Source organism: Manis javanica, chromosome 15, assembly GCF_040802235.1.
Source record: "Manis javanica isolate MJ-LG chromosome 15, MJ_LKY, whole genome shotgun sequence".
In the NCBI taxonomy this organism is placed as follows: domain Eukaryota; kingdom Metazoa; phylum Chordata; class Mammalia; order Pholidota; family Manidae; genus Manis; species Manis javanica.
In genome coordinates, this window is record NC_133170.1 from 84,825,865 (window position 1) to 84,841,824 (window position 15,960).

The 15,960-nt window shown below is 62.2% G+C and overlaps 1 protein-coding gene across 1 annotated transcript; it reads left to right on the plus strand.

Annotated features, from left to right (window-relative positions):
* Positions 1–143: 143 nt before the first annotated feature.
* GGT1 (gamma-glutamyltransferase 1) lies at positions 144–15,355 on the plus strand. The gene is made up of 14 exons (XM_017641061.3): positions 144–252; positions 5,211–5,378; positions 5,921–6,091; positions 6,694–6,824; positions 7,562–7,648; positions 8,874–9,066; positions 9,424–9,581; positions 10,434–10,583; positions 11,075–11,211; positions 13,782–13,969; positions 14,151–14,278; positions 14,370–14,482; positions 14,566–14,679; positions 15,031–15,355. Exons 3-14 carry the CDS (start codon positions 5,928–5,930, stop codon positions 15,175–15,177), a joined length of 1,710 nt encoding a protein of 569 aa, XP_017496550.2. The 5' UTR covers positions 144–252; positions 5,211–5,378; positions 5,921–5,927; the 3' UTR covers positions 15,178–15,355.
* The last annotated feature ends 605 nt before the right edge of the window (positions 15,356–15,960 follow it).

Genomic DNA, 15,960 nt, shown 5'->3' on the forward strand with positions numbered 1-15,960 from the left:
CAGGGGAACTCGGGTTTGGGGCCTCTCAGGAGTGTCTGGAGGGCAGGTTCCAGCCCCAGCTTGGCCGCGTGCTGGCTGTGGCTGGGGGAGTCCCAGCGTATGCACCTGTGTGATTGGGAGTGAGTTGCCCTTTGGGGTGAAGGGGGCGGGGCTTGTGTGGACGGATCCTGCCGCGAGGTTACACCGAAGGGCAGAGCCGCAGGCCCTTTGTCTGACCGGGTCTGGACCCGGGGCCCCTGTGGTTTTTGCCTGGTAAGTGGGTTGAACTGCCTGTCCAGGCTCACTGCCCCAGGTGTGGGGTGGGCGGAGGAGGGCTGGGTGGAGCTGCCTGACTTCTCCGAGGAAAACCTGGAGGGAGCCGCAGCCCCTCGGAAGTGGATTTCCTGGTATCAAGGAGAGCGGCAGGGAGAAACTGAGGCCCAGGGAGACCCGGCCGGCTGGGGCGGGAGGAGCCCCAGGGCAGCCCAGCCCTGGGGTGGGGCCGGAGCTGTGGTGGGGCCAAGGGCTCTGCCCTCTCAGGCCCTGCTCGCCCCTCCTGGGGCCCTGGTTTGCGGCTGTGGTGGGGGCGGGCCAGGGTCCATTTTGCAAGGAATCGTTGCACAACTCTAGGGGGCGCCCGCCACCTTGTGGTCACTACAGGCATATATAGCTATTTCGACAGGTTTCCTGCAGGTCGGGGCTATCAAGTTCTGGGGAAGGGGCCTTTTTCTAATTCTCAGCCATATGCCACCAAGGTGGGCAGCAAGAGAGACAGAGCCCAACTCCTGGTCTGGGTAGGGACAAGCTTCCCATCCGCGGGCGTGGGCAGGGCTGGGGGAAGCCTCGGGCAGCTGTGCGCTCACACCCAGGGGTGAATTCTCTCTGTGGGCTGGCAGTGGCAGGGCGGGAGGGGTGGGCCTGGGCCCTCCTGCTGTGCCTCCCGGGGTGGGGGGGCAGCTGAGCTCGGCCAAGTCGCTTCTACCTAAGCCTCAGTTTCCTGTCTGGGAATGGGTTTTGGGCTGTGTCCCAGTTTCACCCCTGTGGCTTTGGGGTTGTGGGGACACAGCCATTGAGCTGGGTTGGAGTATCAACTGAGAAGCTCCAGGCTGGCTGCTCTGACTTCTTGCCCATACGTCCCTCTCTGTTGCATCCTGGGAACCTGCTCCACTCAGCCTGAATCCAGCTTGTGTGTGCATGTGCGTGTGCGTGCGTGTGGGGGGGTGAGGGTAGTGCTGATGGCAGGGTCAGAATCTCTGGTGGGTGAGGCTGCATATTTCTGGGGATGGGGAGGTCACCACCTGTGTGCCTAGGACAGGAGCCCAGGGGCCCTGGAGGAGACCTCCAGCCCAGCTCGGCAGCCTTTCCAGGTGGGACGTGGCTTCCCAGGCCATGTGTGGGTGGGGGGCTGACCCGGGCAGAATGTGAAACGCTTAACACGTGAGGATGAGCCTTCTTTGTTCTGTACGTCATGCTTCCGTTGACACGGCCCTTGATGAGGTGCCTCCCTGCCTGTCCCTCTCCCTGGAACCTGCACTTGCTGCCGGGCTTTGTGCCCCGTAGAAGAAGCTCTCTGTCCTCCAGCCTGCCCCAGCCCGGGGCTCCACTGCGGGGGCCGCCCGTGGGGCCTGGGCCGTCCTCTGCCCATGCAGACATCCTCCCCCCCTGCTGCTGCTCATACCGCTGTCTCTCATGCCATCCTGGGCAGGCAGAAAACTGCTGAGCAGGCTCACCGTGGGGACAGAGCCCTGTGTCCCTGCGCTGCAGACCCTTCTGAGCTGACTGCCTTGCAAGGCTGCCACTAGGGGCCGGATCCCCCGATGATCCTGGCTAGCCTCCAGCCCCGGGGGGTAGGTGCCCAGCCTCTGGGCTGTGTCCAGGGAAAGAGCTCGGTTGTAGCGACCCCGTCCTGCGGCCTTCAAGGATTTCATGTGTGTGCCTCCGGTGGGTTCCATCCCGAGTCTGCTGCTCAAAGGCAGTGGGGGGACGGTTCAGGCCTGTTCTGGCTGTGTGAGCCAGGAGGGCCGCAATGGTCTAGTCAGCTGTGTCTCCTTGTGTCTATCAGACGGTGCAGCCTTACCGGGTGGCTGTGGATTCGGCGTTACCGATGGGGGTTTCGGGGACCCCAGGGCAGCTGAGACACAACTGGCCCTGGAGCAGGGGAGGGCGCCGCGACTCAAGAAGCAAGCGGCTGAACCTTGTTCTTGGCAGGCGAGGGCCAAGGGGCAGCGGGGAGCAGTGTCCAAGGTCCCGCCACACCTGCCGTTGCTCCCGCCCTGGTAGGCCGGTAGGTTGGGGACATGCAGTGACTGGGGGCAGGTGTGGGGGTCCAGCGTGCGCGGCTGGGCTGAGCTCTGGCCCACCCTGGGCCCAGCCTTTCCAGGCTGTTCACGTGGTTCCTTGGCCCTGGGGCATTAACATTCCCAGACAGGGGGTAGCTTGTTTGGATGTGAGGCTGCAGGCCCTGTTCCAGGGAGGGACCCTGAGGCCTCTCAGGTCCCGGTTTGGGTCCAGTCCTGGTAGCGCCTGTGCTGTACTGCCTCGGGAGCCTTCTCTGGGACACTGTCACTGGAGTTCAGATGCTCTGAGCAGCGCAGGGACAGCCAGTAAGGGACCCAGCCTGGGGCTTGCCAGAGGGGACCCCGCTCTTTGGACGGAACTGAGTCCCAGGAGGGGGACACTCTGCCCCTGTCCCACACCTCTCCTTCCCCATTGGGGTCACCCCCCTTGCCTGCTGCCACCTACATGGGGCACTGCTGCCACGTCCCACTCCTGCCCAGGGCCCTCCCAGGGCTGTGCAAACTTCAGTCACCTGCTGACAGGCCGCGTCACCGCGCCTCCTTGCTGCTGTGACGTCAGCCTCCGGGGCCGGCCTCCTGCCAGGCTGGACCTCTCTCAGAGGACTGCCTGCTCTCCACTCTTGTCAGACGCCTTCAACTGCCCCATGGGGATGCTGGGCACCCCCTGGCCAGCCTCTTGCCCCCTCTGGGACTAGGTGAGCATGTGAGTGCCTCCAGCCCCTTCTGGCCCTTTCCTGCCCTGCTCCCTGGTGCCCCCTTCCAGACCCCAATCCCAGTTCAGAGGTGCCCTGAGGTCTCTGTGGGGGGCACAGGCATGGCTCGGGGCCGCTCTGGGGTGGGGGCCCAGCGGCACTCTGGCTGAGGCTTTGCCAGGCACACTGGTCTGGCCATGCCTCGGCCCGGAGCTGTCCTCGATGAACAGTGGCTTTCTCGCACCCCTGCTGCCCTGGGGCCTCAGGTAGCCCGTCAGGGTCATGAGGAGTGGGGCTCGGATTTGAGGCCCAGCTCTGTGCCTGCCCCACCCTCTGGTCTTAGCTTCCTCTCCTGACACTGATTTGGGTGAGAGGCAGGCCTCCGAGTTTAGACATTGTTTTGGTGAGTCTTTGAGAAAAACATGGGGTGGGAGGCTGGGAAGCGGAAGCCCGGTCCCCAGCAGGGCGTCTTCCTCAGGCCTGGGGATGTCTGCCTGCGGGGGGCTGGGCCAGCACAGGCGGAGGGGACGTGGCCAGGCTGCATCCCTTACCCCACAGCCCCAGCCACCCGAGCCTCACCAGGTGCCCCTGCCCCTCGGGAGCCCTCCTGGGCCTCTGGGCGGATGGGTGGACAGACAGATGGACAGGCAGGGCAGGCTGGAGCGCCGACCTCGTGGGGTCACCGCTGGCTCGCCCCAGGGGCCGGAGGGGAGAGAGGAGGGCCCTGAGGGTGTCTCAGCTCATGGGACCAAGTCCAGGAGAGAGGGGCTATGCTCCCAAGGGGCCTGCGTGCCCTGGCCTGGCAGGTGGGAGCAGGGGCCTCCCTGGCAGGCGGGGCTTTGTCTGTGCCTGGCCAGGGACGCTGGCCCCTGTCCCGCCCTGCCCTGCACCACCTCTCCCTACCACACATGATGGAAAAGCTCTGCGTCTGGAGCAGACGCTGTGCATTGCTGGTCTCGGTCAGGAGGCCCTGCAGCCTCCCAGCACAGCTGCCTCCACCTGGGACACCGACCCACACCTGAGCTCCCTGCTCGGGCCCAGGGTGCGCCCCAAGGGCTGTCCTGCCCGGCCGGGGGCAGAGGGCAGGGGCTGTCCCCGCAGCGGTGGAGGGGGTGGGGCCTGGTTGGCACTCTGGAGAGAGCCCTCTGGCTGCTTCTCTGAGGACTGAAGAGCAGTCAGTGGGCAGTCAACTCCGGGAGGCAGGCAGAGGGCAGGGGGGCAGCTGTAGGAGTCCGGGGGGTGGCTGTGGGAGTCCAGTTGGAAACCGTGGCGCCTGGATTCGGTGAAGGTGGTCGCAGTGGACAGGAGGGGCCGGCTCGGGTCCCATGGGGTCATGGATCCTACTGCTGCCCAACCCCGCAGAGCCCTGGGAGGGGAGAGCCCTTCCCCACTGGGGTCTGGATGCCCCCCACACGGCCATGGGGTGGGGCTCCATTCCCAGACCATCTCAGGGACACTATGCAGGCCTGGAGTTCAGGTCCCCTGAATAGGCACAGGGTGGGCCAGAGGGGCTCCAGCCTGGAGCTCACTAGCAGACATCTGCCCTTGGAGGGAACTGCATCCTGGAGAGGGGGACCCCCTGCCTGTCACCACACTCTCCTTCCCCATCGGGGTCACACCCCTTGCCTCCTGCCACCATCATGGGGCCGCTGCTGTCCCTTCTTGCACAGCAGGGAAGGAGTGCACAGGAGCCCCGCCAGGTGCCCTGTGCCCCGAGTCCCCGAGCAGGGCATCTCCCTGCCAGCAGAGGTGACAATAGCCAACATTTGCCTAGCATTTCACGCTTTCCACCTCACCAAGTCTTCACAACATACCCAGCAGGGTGCCTCTGTCATTCCCACTGGACGAATGGTCAGCGACTTGCCAATGTCCACCCAGGTGAGGGGCAAGGCGGGGCCCAGTGGGGCCCCCCACCCCCTAGGCCCGGCTCACGCATGGGCCTCTCTGCTTTGTCACCTGAGCGCGTTTCTCCTCACCAACCCCGGGCTCGTGCGGGAACGCTGTGCCGGGCTTGGCCCTGCTCCGTGCAGATCCTCCCTGGGCTGTGCCCGGGGGAAGATCTGGAGAACTCCCACCAACACCAGCGGCTGGCAGCCTCCTCTTCAATTCCAGAGTTCCCGTGGAGGCAGAGAAACCTCGCAGCTCCCTGGGGAGGGCCGGCCAGCCTGCTTCAGGTGCACGCCCTCTCAGGTGCACCCCCTCTCAGGTGCACCCCTCTCAGGTGCACCCTCTCGATTTTCAGGAGAGCGAGGAGCGTGCTTCCCTCTGGAGCAGAGTCTGTCTGTGGTCACAGCCTCCTGCAGTGTGTGAGGGAGACTCCGCTTATTTTTCCAGCTGTTTCAGCCAAACACTCCCAGCTTTCGTGGCCACCTCCCCAGGCAAGGCTCAGGGCCCCCATCTGCTGAGGAAGGTAGGTCCCCACCGCATGGAGGCTGGCTTGATGATTTCAGCAGGGGACTGTGGGTGCCCCTCAGAGGGTACAATGGAAGCTGAACCCCGTGCTTTGCACAGGCCCCTCTGGGGGGACCCATGGACACTGCTGGGCTCTGGGCTGAGGGGGGGAACAGAAGGAATCAGCCAGGCTTGATCCTCCTGGGGCTCCCTGCCTGGCAGTGGAGGGTCCTCCCTAAGAGGAGATGGCTAAGCAGAGGGCATATGAAATCTGGGGCTGCGGGGGGCCCCTGCTGGAGGTGGGGTCCTCATTGGTGGGGTGGGGCCCCAAGAATAGGCAGGGAGATTTGGGGTGGCAGAGGTGGGGCCAGGAGCTCCTAGCAGAGGCAGCAGCCTGAGCACGTCTAGGGACTGAACAGCCTGCACGTTTTCCGGGTAGCTGGGAGGAGACACAGGGACACGTTTCTGAGGCTTGACTTTGGGGTGTGCCCTGTGGGGTGGGGAGTCCAGATGTGCCCAAGGCCAGGCCCGCAGCAGACCCTGGCCCTCGACCCCCTCCAGCAGAGCCATGAAGAAGTGGCACATGGCGGTGCTGGCCCTGGTGGCCGTGTCCCTCGTGCTCCTCATCGTCGGCCTCTGCTTCTGGCTGCCCGCGGCCTCCAAGACGCACAACCACGTGTACCCCAGGGCAGCTGTGGCCGCAGACGCCAAGCACTGCTCGGAGATTGGGAGGTAAGTGGCCAGGGCGTGGGGACACAGGCCTGGACAGTAAGCTGGCCCAGGCAAGACCCTTGCCACTCTGAGACTCAGTTTCCCCTCCTGTAAATGGGCTGCCTAGACAACGGGTAGCTGCTGTGTATGGAGCTGCCTGTTCTTTCCTCGGGGCTTCTCAGCAGCCTCTGGTGAGGGGACGAGGGCACAGCGACCCAGGCGCAGGCTGCAGGGCTCCCTGGGCCCGGCCTGGCCCCTGTGCCCCGTTGTAAGGGTGTCTGTCTCTTTGGATAAACTCTGCTCTTTTATGCTGTTTTAGAACCCTGTCTCATGTTACATACAAGATCAGGTTCCTGTAAAGACCAACAGAAAAGAAGTCACTAATAAAAAGTAACACTTCTTCATTTGTTTCTGTTATAAAAGTCACGTACATTTGTTTGCTTGAAAAAGAGGGACATCCGAGCCCATGGGTTTTAGAGTTAATTACATTTAAAAGAAACACGCCGTGGGCTCTGCTGCTGTCTTCCTCTGGCAGGGCAACCAGGCAGGGCGAGGTGGGCAGCAGGGTGCACGTGGGGGCTGGGAGCCACCTGTCTGCCCTCCTCACCGCGGGTCTCTGGCAGGGACGCGCTGCAGGACGGCGGCTCGGCGGTGGACGCTGCCATCGCGGCCCTGCTGTGTGTGGGGCTCATGAATGCCCACAGTATGGGCATTGGGGGCGGCCTGTTCCTCACCATCTACAACAGCACAACGAGTGAGCACCCATGGGGGTGGGCGGAGGGCTGGGGGTGCCCGTCCCATGCTGGGCTTGGGCTGGTGCAGGCCGACCTGGGGGGCCCCAGGTCCCCAAGGGGTGAGGGCTTGGCATTGGTCCAGCCTGCCCACCTGCTTCTGTTATCAAGCCGGCCAAACCCGGGTCTGCCAGCAAGTCAAATACTGGCATCGGGGTGAAGTGAAGGGAAGTAGGCGCCAGGAGAAGTGGGGAGAATGGCGGCTGACGCCCAGTCCCAAACTCTCCCACTGGCTTACAAGTGAGGGTTTTTAAAGGGAAAATTATGAGTGAGGGTCTCAGAACGTGTGATCGGCTCATGGGCATCTTTTGACTGGTTGAGCATTAGGCAGCCAGGAGGTGTTTTGGGGATCCGAATCATAAATCTTCCGGCTCCAGCTAGTCTGGAGTGTGTGCTAGGGTGAGTGTGTCTGTCCGGCGGGATCTCAGCTCCTGTAAAATGGCTCGAGGATGTGTGCCAAGACATCGTCTACAGCTCTTGAGGGGGAACTTCATCCTGTGCCCCTGATGACATCTGAGTGAACTGCTGTTACTCTTGCTGACCCTGCTTCCCCTTCATGCCCTCTGGTACCCATTCCCTGGTCATCACTGTCTCGTCCAAGCAGCACACTCTGGTTTGGGGGGCTCAGGGCCCGTGGTGGAAGGAAAGCCCGAGGGGCTTCGCCAAGGGGGCACCTGCTCAGTTTCACTTCTCCTTCCAGGAAAAGCTGAGGTCATCAACGCCCGCGAGGTGGCCCCTGGGCTGGCCTCTGCCCACATGTTCAACAGCTCAGAGCAGTCGGAGGAAGGTGAGGAGCCGGCCCAGGATGTGTGCGCAGCAAGGCTGCTGGGAGGGCGTGAGCGTGTGCCTGTCCTGGGCTGGGTCAGCTCTGCCCGTCGCCGGTGCCCGCCCCTCCCATTCCCTCCTGCCCAGGATACCCTCCCGTAGCAGACGGTCCCGTCCATCATCACAGAGGGTAACGGGATGGAGCTTCTGTCAGTTCTGCTCAGGCCCCTGGGGTCACCCCATGCACTAGCAGGCCCGCTGGGGCCGGCCCTCTCTCGGCCCTGCTCACGCGTGACGCTCTGAATCCTCCCTGTACTCGCAGCAGGGGGAATGCTGTGTTGATTTCTGTTTCACAGGTGGGAATGTTGAGGCCCAGAGAGGTCATACAAACTGGTTGAGGTCATACAGCTGGACTGGACGGTGGTGAGGACAGGATTGAGCCCAGGCCACCTAAAAACCCTGCTGAATTTAACAGACGTCCAAATCATTCATTCATTTGTTTGTCTATGGAGATATATCTCTGGAGTATGGGGTGGAGTCTCTCCTAACCTGGCCTCATGCTGAGAGGGGGCCCCCCAAAGTCTCCAGGCAGCTGAGGGGAAGCCAGTGGCCACCAGAGGGCGCCACTCCAAGGGCCCAAGTGGGCTACAGGAAGGGAGGCTGGAGGAAGGTGGTGAGGGTGCCTGCCACCCACTGCAGGCCTGACCCATCCTGCAGGCCCTGCCCCTCGGGCCGGGGCTTTGTGAGCCGCCCCTTGGGAACCCTTTCCGATGTACAGAGTCTTTGAAGTTTTGTACCCATTGGGAAACTCAGTATGCGTAGAAATGAAATGGTTCAGAGGCTGAGATTGCTAGAATCTGATAGACTTAACATCTTGCGAATGTTCTGGATTTGTTTCACCACGATTTACCGGGCACCTCCTAGAGTGTCAGGAGTTGTTCCCTAAGCTGGGGGACAAAACAAGGGCAACAGATGGAATCCGGGGCGCTGGTTTTCAGGTGGCACCTGTGGGGCAGACAGCTAGTCCTGTGATGGCAGAGGCCGGCGTGTACACTCCTCCCACCCTGCCGCATCCGCTCAGACATCTCCAGCCGATCACCCTCTCGTCTGCCTGGTCTGAAAATGACTCCGAAACTCCGTTTCCCTCCTAAGCCCATCTGCGGTCTGTGCCTGGCATGCCGCCCAGCGCAGCACCCCTCCTGAGGTCCCCTTCCTGAAGCCACTAGCCACGCCCCTCTCCCCCACAGGCGGGCTGTCAGTGGCGGTTCCTGGCGAGATTCGAGGCTATGAGCTGGCACACAGGCGGCACGGGCGGCTGCCCTGGGCTCGCCTCTTCCAGCCCAGCATCCAGCTAGCCCGCCAGGGCTTCCCTGTGGGGAAGGGCCTGGCAGCAGCCCTGGAGAGAAGCCAGGCTGCCATTGAGCGGCAGCCTGCACTGTGGTACGTGTGCGGGTGCTGGGTGGACATCGGGTGGACGGGCTTGAGGGCCCTGCAAGCTGTGAGGGGCTGGCAGTGCACCCAGGAAGCTGCTTTGATGGAGGGACAGGTCCCGGAGACAAAAACCCTCCCCACTGTGTGTGGGTGCACATTCTGAGCCTGAGGTGCAGGGTTCCTGCCCGAGCATCCTGAGTGGCAGGGGACCCTAGGAGGCATGGTCTGGACACCAGAGGACAAGCCCCGATGCCAGGGCCACCTGCCTGTGGACAGGCACCCACTATCCTTTGTCCTCCTGGGAAGGTGGGGGTAGCTGGCCAAGCCTGCCCTACCCCTGCCTCAGCGGAGGCCCCTCTGCCCCAGTGAGGTGTTCTGCCGGAATGGGAAGGTGCTGCGGCAGGGGGACAGAGTGACCATGCCACGGCTGGCCGACACGTACGAGACGCTGGCCTCCGAGGGCCCCCAGGCCTTCTACAATGGAAGCCTCACGGCCCAGATCGTCAAGGACATTCAGGCGGAGGGTGAGCTGGCTACCTTGGAGAGGCGCAGATGTGTTTGTAGTCAGTGACAGATGGCATGGATGCACAGTTCCTGGTTGGGGCAAAACCAAGGTAGCCCCAGAGGGAAAGCTCCCAGGGGGTACATGCAGGCATAGGCTGCAGAAACATGAAAATGCAGACCTGGGAGGACTTCCTGGAGGAGGTGGTCCCTGAGCTGAAAATAAGGTTGGATTTCACAGGCAGAGAGAAGAAGGGCATTCATTCCAAGAGAGTGGTTTTAATTCTCCACGAGGGCCCCAGGGGATGAGGTGGGTGGGCTTGGCGAGAGAGGCGTCAGAAGGGCTGCACGCAGGGTCCTGTAGTCAGGACCTTGTGCGACAGGTTCTGATGGACTCTGGCCTGGGAGCCCGGTGCTGCTGTCTCTCCCTGAGCTGTGGACTTGTTCATGCGTTACGTTTGTCAGTGCGTCTCAGAGGAGGGTGATGAGCATGTTGGCCTTTACCACTGACTCCAGAAATTCACCTGTAAATGTCTGGTCTGTCCGAAGCCATTTCCCTGGAGAGTTCCTCCTGGGAGGAGGGGGCTGAGTAGCAGGGAGATGGGAGCAGGTATTTCCGCTTAGAGAAGCCAAGGGGACGGAAGGCAGACCTGGAGGCCAGTGGAGCAAGTGGGTAGAGGGCTGCTGGCCTGGGCTTGGCCATGGGGAGATGGCGTCATCAGGAAGGACCGAGGGACTGGGGGTGGGCCAGTGGGGGGTGGAAGGGTGGGGGGCCCTCCAGAGAAGGCAGGGCTCCCAGCCTGGTGGCCCGTGCACCCCTCCAACTTTGCAGTCCTCACCCCATGTCCACCCACTGAGCTGCTGTCCCATCGCAGGGGGCATTATGACGGCCAAGGACCTGAACAACTACCGTGCCGAGCTGATCGAGGACCCGCTGAGCATCAGCCTTGGGGACGCGAAGCTGTACGTGCCCAGCGCCCCACTCAGCGGGCCCGTGCTGGCCCTCATCCTCAACATCCTCAAGGGTGAGCTGCCCCTCCATGGCCTGCAGGAGGCAGTGCACAGTGGCCAGGGCGTGAGGGGCGATGCTTAGGGGCTGCAGGACAAGAAGGAGCGGTTGGGCGGGGGAGAGGTGCAAAGCAGTGTCCCAGAGGTGGGCTGGGCTCAGGTGCAAGGGCTCAGGAGCTACCGGGTCTGGCTTGTCCCTGGCACCTGGTGCCAGAAGTTCATGTCCGGGGGCACCTGGCCCAGAGGGTCTAAGTTGTGTGCAACCATGTAGACTGGATAGCCTTCTAGCTGGGCATGTGAGGCCCAGGCCAGGGGTTCCCTTGCCTCATTCCAGCCTTACATTCCTCCGCCGTGACCACTGCTGCTAGGTATTAAATGTTCTTCTCAAGGTGGGCCAAGTGGCTCAGGCAGGGGTAAGCCCACACTGGGACAGCCAGCCATCTCCGCTGGGCTAGGATGTCCCAAGGGCCCTGGGGCCACCAATGTGTGCCTGGCTCTGCCCAACCAGGGTACAACTTCTCCCGGGCAAGTGTGGAGACACCTGAGCAGAAGGGCCTGACCTACCACCGCATTGTGGAGGCCTTCCGGTTTGCCTATGCCAAGAGGACCCTGCTTGGGGACCCCAAGTTTGTCAGTGTGACTGAGGTAAGGGGCAGGCACTGGCCTGTGATGGGTGGGGGGCGTTCCACAGAAGTGCCAGGAGGGTTCCTCGGGGCCACCCCAGCCTCATGTGTATTTTATTAATCCATCCCCACCACCTACTATGTGATGGGGTGGACTGGGGACCATGAATCTGGGCCTCTGCTCCAAGGAGCTCACAGTGTGACAGACTTGACAATGAATAATTAACACCCACCCCCCACACATACTCACTCCCACCTCAGGGCCTTTGCACGTGCTGTGCCCTGGGCCTAGAAGGTTCTGGACTGGTCAGTGCTGAGGTAAAGAATGCACAGGAGAATTGCAACCCTCAAAGGTGATGAGAAGGATGGGTATGGGTAGAGGAACAGTGTTCTACGTGGGCAGAGGCCTTGGCCACCTGCTCCTTGGCCACACCCGGAAGCTACTGTTCCCAAGATCTCCACCCACCTACTTACTGCCAGGCACTCCAGCTCCAGGCTGGGCCTCCATCAATAGCCCCATCATGTCCCTTCTTACCTGCTAGGATCCCCCATTTGGGGGTGGACCTGCAGGCCGCTCAGACTGACTTGTGCCTCCTGGAAGGGGCCGCAGCTGACCAGCAGCTTGTCTGCTTACTGGGTCTCTCTCTTCTCTTTTTCAATGACTGTTTTGTACCCACTCCCCACAGCAGCCAGTGACCTGCTGTCTTGTGTCCCCAAGGGGACAGAAGCCGTACACTGCACGCCTCACCCTCCCTCCTGGCTAAGGGTGACCCTGCGGCTGCTCCACCAGCTGCCTCAGTGCCCCTTCCTGCCATGCTGCTCCGCCTCCAGCGTTACCATTGTGCTGTTTCTGACGGGTCGTTCTCCAGAGGTGCGCTGGTGCCGGTCCAGAGCTTTCCAGCCGCTGCCCTTTCCTCTGTTACCTGTGGAGCAGCTTTGGCCGCCTCCGCTCTCTGCAGCCCTCACCCGTCAAGCCCCGCCCTCCTGCTCAGTTCACGCTGGGTCCCCCCCACCCTGCACCCAGCCTCCGCCTCCCCCTCGGGCCTGAGCGGCAGCAGGTCATAAAGTTCGCGGGCCCCTTCTTCCCTCCACTGCTTGTTTTGCAAAGTTGTGGGCATTTTGCCACATTTCGTTCCTCTTGCCCTGTCTCGGTTCATCTCTGTCAAGATGCACGTTTCTTTTCTGAATCGTTGGCCAGTAAGGTAGCAGATATTGCACTTTAGGTTGTATCTCCTGAGATTGAGGACCTCTACATGCTGACATCAAGGTGTCCTGACCCTTTAGGCCCCTGTGTCAGAATCTCCCCGAGGCTCCCTTAGGTCCAAGGGCCCACCCAGCTCACAGCTTGTGGTCGCTGCTATGTCTCTCCAGTCTCTTAACACCTTTGTTCTCTTGATCTTAAAGCCCAGGGCAGTTGTCTTGCAGAGCATCCCACACCCTGGATCTGAGGTTCTGTGTCCTTGGGAGTAGATTCAGGCTGAAAGGTCTCTGCTTGGAACCATCAGCGCATCCAAGGAGTGTTGCTGGGAATGGCCCATGTTCCCTTCGTGCGGCCCCCAGGGCCTTCCTCACCGGCTCCTCCTCTCCTCTCCCTCTGCGCCCTTACCGTCCTGGCCACCTGCTCAGGTCATGGCTTCAGGGAACCACCTGAGCCAGTCTCCCCATTTATCCCTCCGCCCAGCCTTGCCTATGACCCTCCCCCCACAACAGGCCCATCACCCACCTGTGACAGGTTCTTCAGTGTCCAAAGGGCACCTCTCCAAAATCAAGCTCCTGTCTCCAGCACCGCCCCTTCTGCAGAGTTCATCTTCCTGGTTAATGACTCCCCTGTACTCAAGATGTGGGGTCCATCGGTGCCTCTTCTCTCCCACCTGGGCCAGCCACCATCATCTCTCACCTGGTTCATGTCATAGCCTCCCAGCTGGGTTCTACTCTTCTCCTCCACATGGCCACCAGAGGGATCCTGTAACCCACCAGTGTGCGCATTTCTCTACCCCAGGCTGGGTAGCTCAGAGCAAAACCAAAGTCTTTAGGGGATTTATGAAGACCTATGGGCCTGGCCCCTGCCAATGTCTTCCACCTCCTCTCTCCTTAACCCCATTCATTCTGCCTGTCACTCAGACCTGCCTCAGGGCCTTTGCACTTACCATGTAGGCCTCACTGCAGATGTCACCTCCTCCCAGAAGCCCTCCCTGAACACTCCTTCCCATCCTCATCCCTCCTCATTCCCTTTGCCTGGCTTGTTCTTTCCAGCATGTCCCTGCTTGCCTTGGTCTTTCCTGCCATGAAGTCAGGGACATGCGTGTCTGTTCCCTGCTCATCCCATAGTGCTACGCATGTACTACAAGCTCCATGAATGAATGGCTGAATCCGACTAAAGTTAGGGTTTGGGGGACAGACAGACATTCAGAATTGCTGACTGCAACAGAAACGAAATCCAGAGAGAGGGGGTCAGCGGGCCCCTTGAGGTTTGGGGTGCAGGAGGGCTGTGGTCAGGGCCTCGGTTGGGAGCCTCCCGAGAGCTGCTCTCCCAAGCCTGTGCCCCTCCACACCTGCCCCCACCTCCTCAGGCCGGCTCTGGGGTCTCGGCAGGTGGTCCGCAACATGAGCTCGGAGTTCTTTGCTGCCCAGCTTCGGGCCCGGATCTCCGACGACACCACTCACCCGACCTCCTACTATGAGCCTGAGTTCTACACGCCCGACGACGGCGGCACCGCGCACCTGTCCGTGGTCTCGGAGGACGGCAGCGCCGTGTCGGCCACCAGCACCATCAACCTCTAGTAGGAGCTGCCAGCAGCCTGGGTGGGCCAGAGGGGGGCCCATACCCCCCTGCATGGTGGGAAACTGAGGCCCCATCTCGATAGAGTCCCTGGCCTCATGGGAGCAAGTTGGAGCTCCAGCTAGTGGGTGGGTGGGGGCCAGGTGGGGTGGGTACAGCGGCCTGACCAGGCTGGTCTGCAGCTTTGGTGCCAAGGTGCGGTCGTCAGTCAGTGGAATCCTGTTCAATGATGAGATGGACGACTTCAGTTCCCCCAACATCACCAACCAGTTTGGGGTGCCCCCCTCACCAGCCAACTTCATCAAGCCAGGTGTGGGGCATGGGGCTCAGGTGTGGAGAGGGCTGGTGTCCGGGGCAGCAGCTGACCCGCACCCCTGTCCCTGCCCAACTGCCGGCCACAGGAAAGCAGCCGCTCTCCTCCATGTGCCCGGCCATCATCGTGGGCCAGGACGGCCAGGTCCGCATGGCAGTGGGTGCCTCTGGGGGCACGCAGATCACCACGGCCACCGCGCTGGTATGCACCCCCGCTCCCACCCGGCCCAGTCCCCTCGGCCCCTGCCTGTCCCGCCCCTCACCCCGTGCTGACTCCGCCCCCAGGCCATCATCCACAGCCTGTGGTTTGGCTACGATGTGACGCGTGCAGTAGAGGAGCCCCGATTGCACAACCAGCTCCTGCCCAACGTCACGACGCTGGAGAAAGACATTGACCAGGTGGGGCTGGCAGGAGCGGGAAACCAAGTCACAGTTGGGGGTGCGGAAGCACAGGTTTCCTGGAATGGAGACTTAGGTTTCCTGAGTCCTCACGGAGTGGACGATAGCTGTTGTCCTCTGCCTAGGGCAGGTGCCCTCAGCCCCGCTGCCTGGGCCATCTTTAGTGCCGTGCACTGGGGGCCAGGCTACCTGCCCCAGGGACCCCCCTAGGCCCAGGTGCCCCCAATGTGCTCTTCTTGCCCACCCAGCCAGAAATGGCGCCACCTGGGTCTCTGAAGCCCATGACACTGGCGTGGCTTGGATGGTGTCCTGGGCCCCACTGAAGCCTTCCTCTCTTCTCCCGGAATCCAGGAGGTGGCCGCAGCCCTGAGGACCCGGCACCATGACACCCAGGTCACTTCCACCTACATCGCTGTGGTGCAGGCCATCGTTCGCACATCCAATGGCTGGGCAGCCGCCTCAGACCCCAGGAAAGGCGGGGAGCCTGCCGGCTACTGAGCCCTCAGGGTGCGCAGGCTGGGCAGCAGTCTGGGGATGAGACGCCCACTGGGGCCAGGAGCGGGACTTTGAGGGCTGTGTTTCCCTGTGAGTGGAAAAACAATGCAATAAATGAGGGCTGCAGGGCCAGGCTCTGGGCAGCCTTGCTGGCCTGGCTCCCAGCTCCCCGGCCTCAGCATCCTGTGTATGAAATGGAGCTGTCCGGCAGGGAATGGTGAATCTGGAGGTCTTCCCACCTTGGACACTGGCGAGAGCCCCAGCATTTTCATGGAGACCTGGCGGGTGGGAGGACCCAGGGTAGGTCCGTGCCAAGCACTGTCCTTCCCACCCTGAGCTCCAGGACCTGGGGCCAGGCCATCGCCTCCCTGGCTTGGGCAGTGGCACTTCCTAACGTTCGCCACCAGGGGGCGCCACGGCCCTGAGTTTACTTTCAGCGGGAGGCGGCGGAAGCTGGGAACCCCTGGAACCCCCCAAGACTGGCGGGTGTCTGGGCTCACACGCGGGACACAAAGAGGGAAACAGGTTTGGGAAGACTGGGATTGGGCAAGAGGCTGGAGCAAGACATCTTGGTCAGAGCCAGGCCTGGGGGCTTTCCTAGCACAAATCCCGGGAAACCCAAGCTGTGGGCGGCTCCAGGAGAGGCCAGTTCTCGGGGAACAGCGAGCTGGGAGAGGCCCCGGGTCCTTGGGGTCAGGGCTGGACCGGCAGGTGGCCGGGAACGTGGCCCAGTGGGGGGAGCTTGCGGGCAGGCAGCCCACAGGAGACACAGCACCCTGTCTCCTG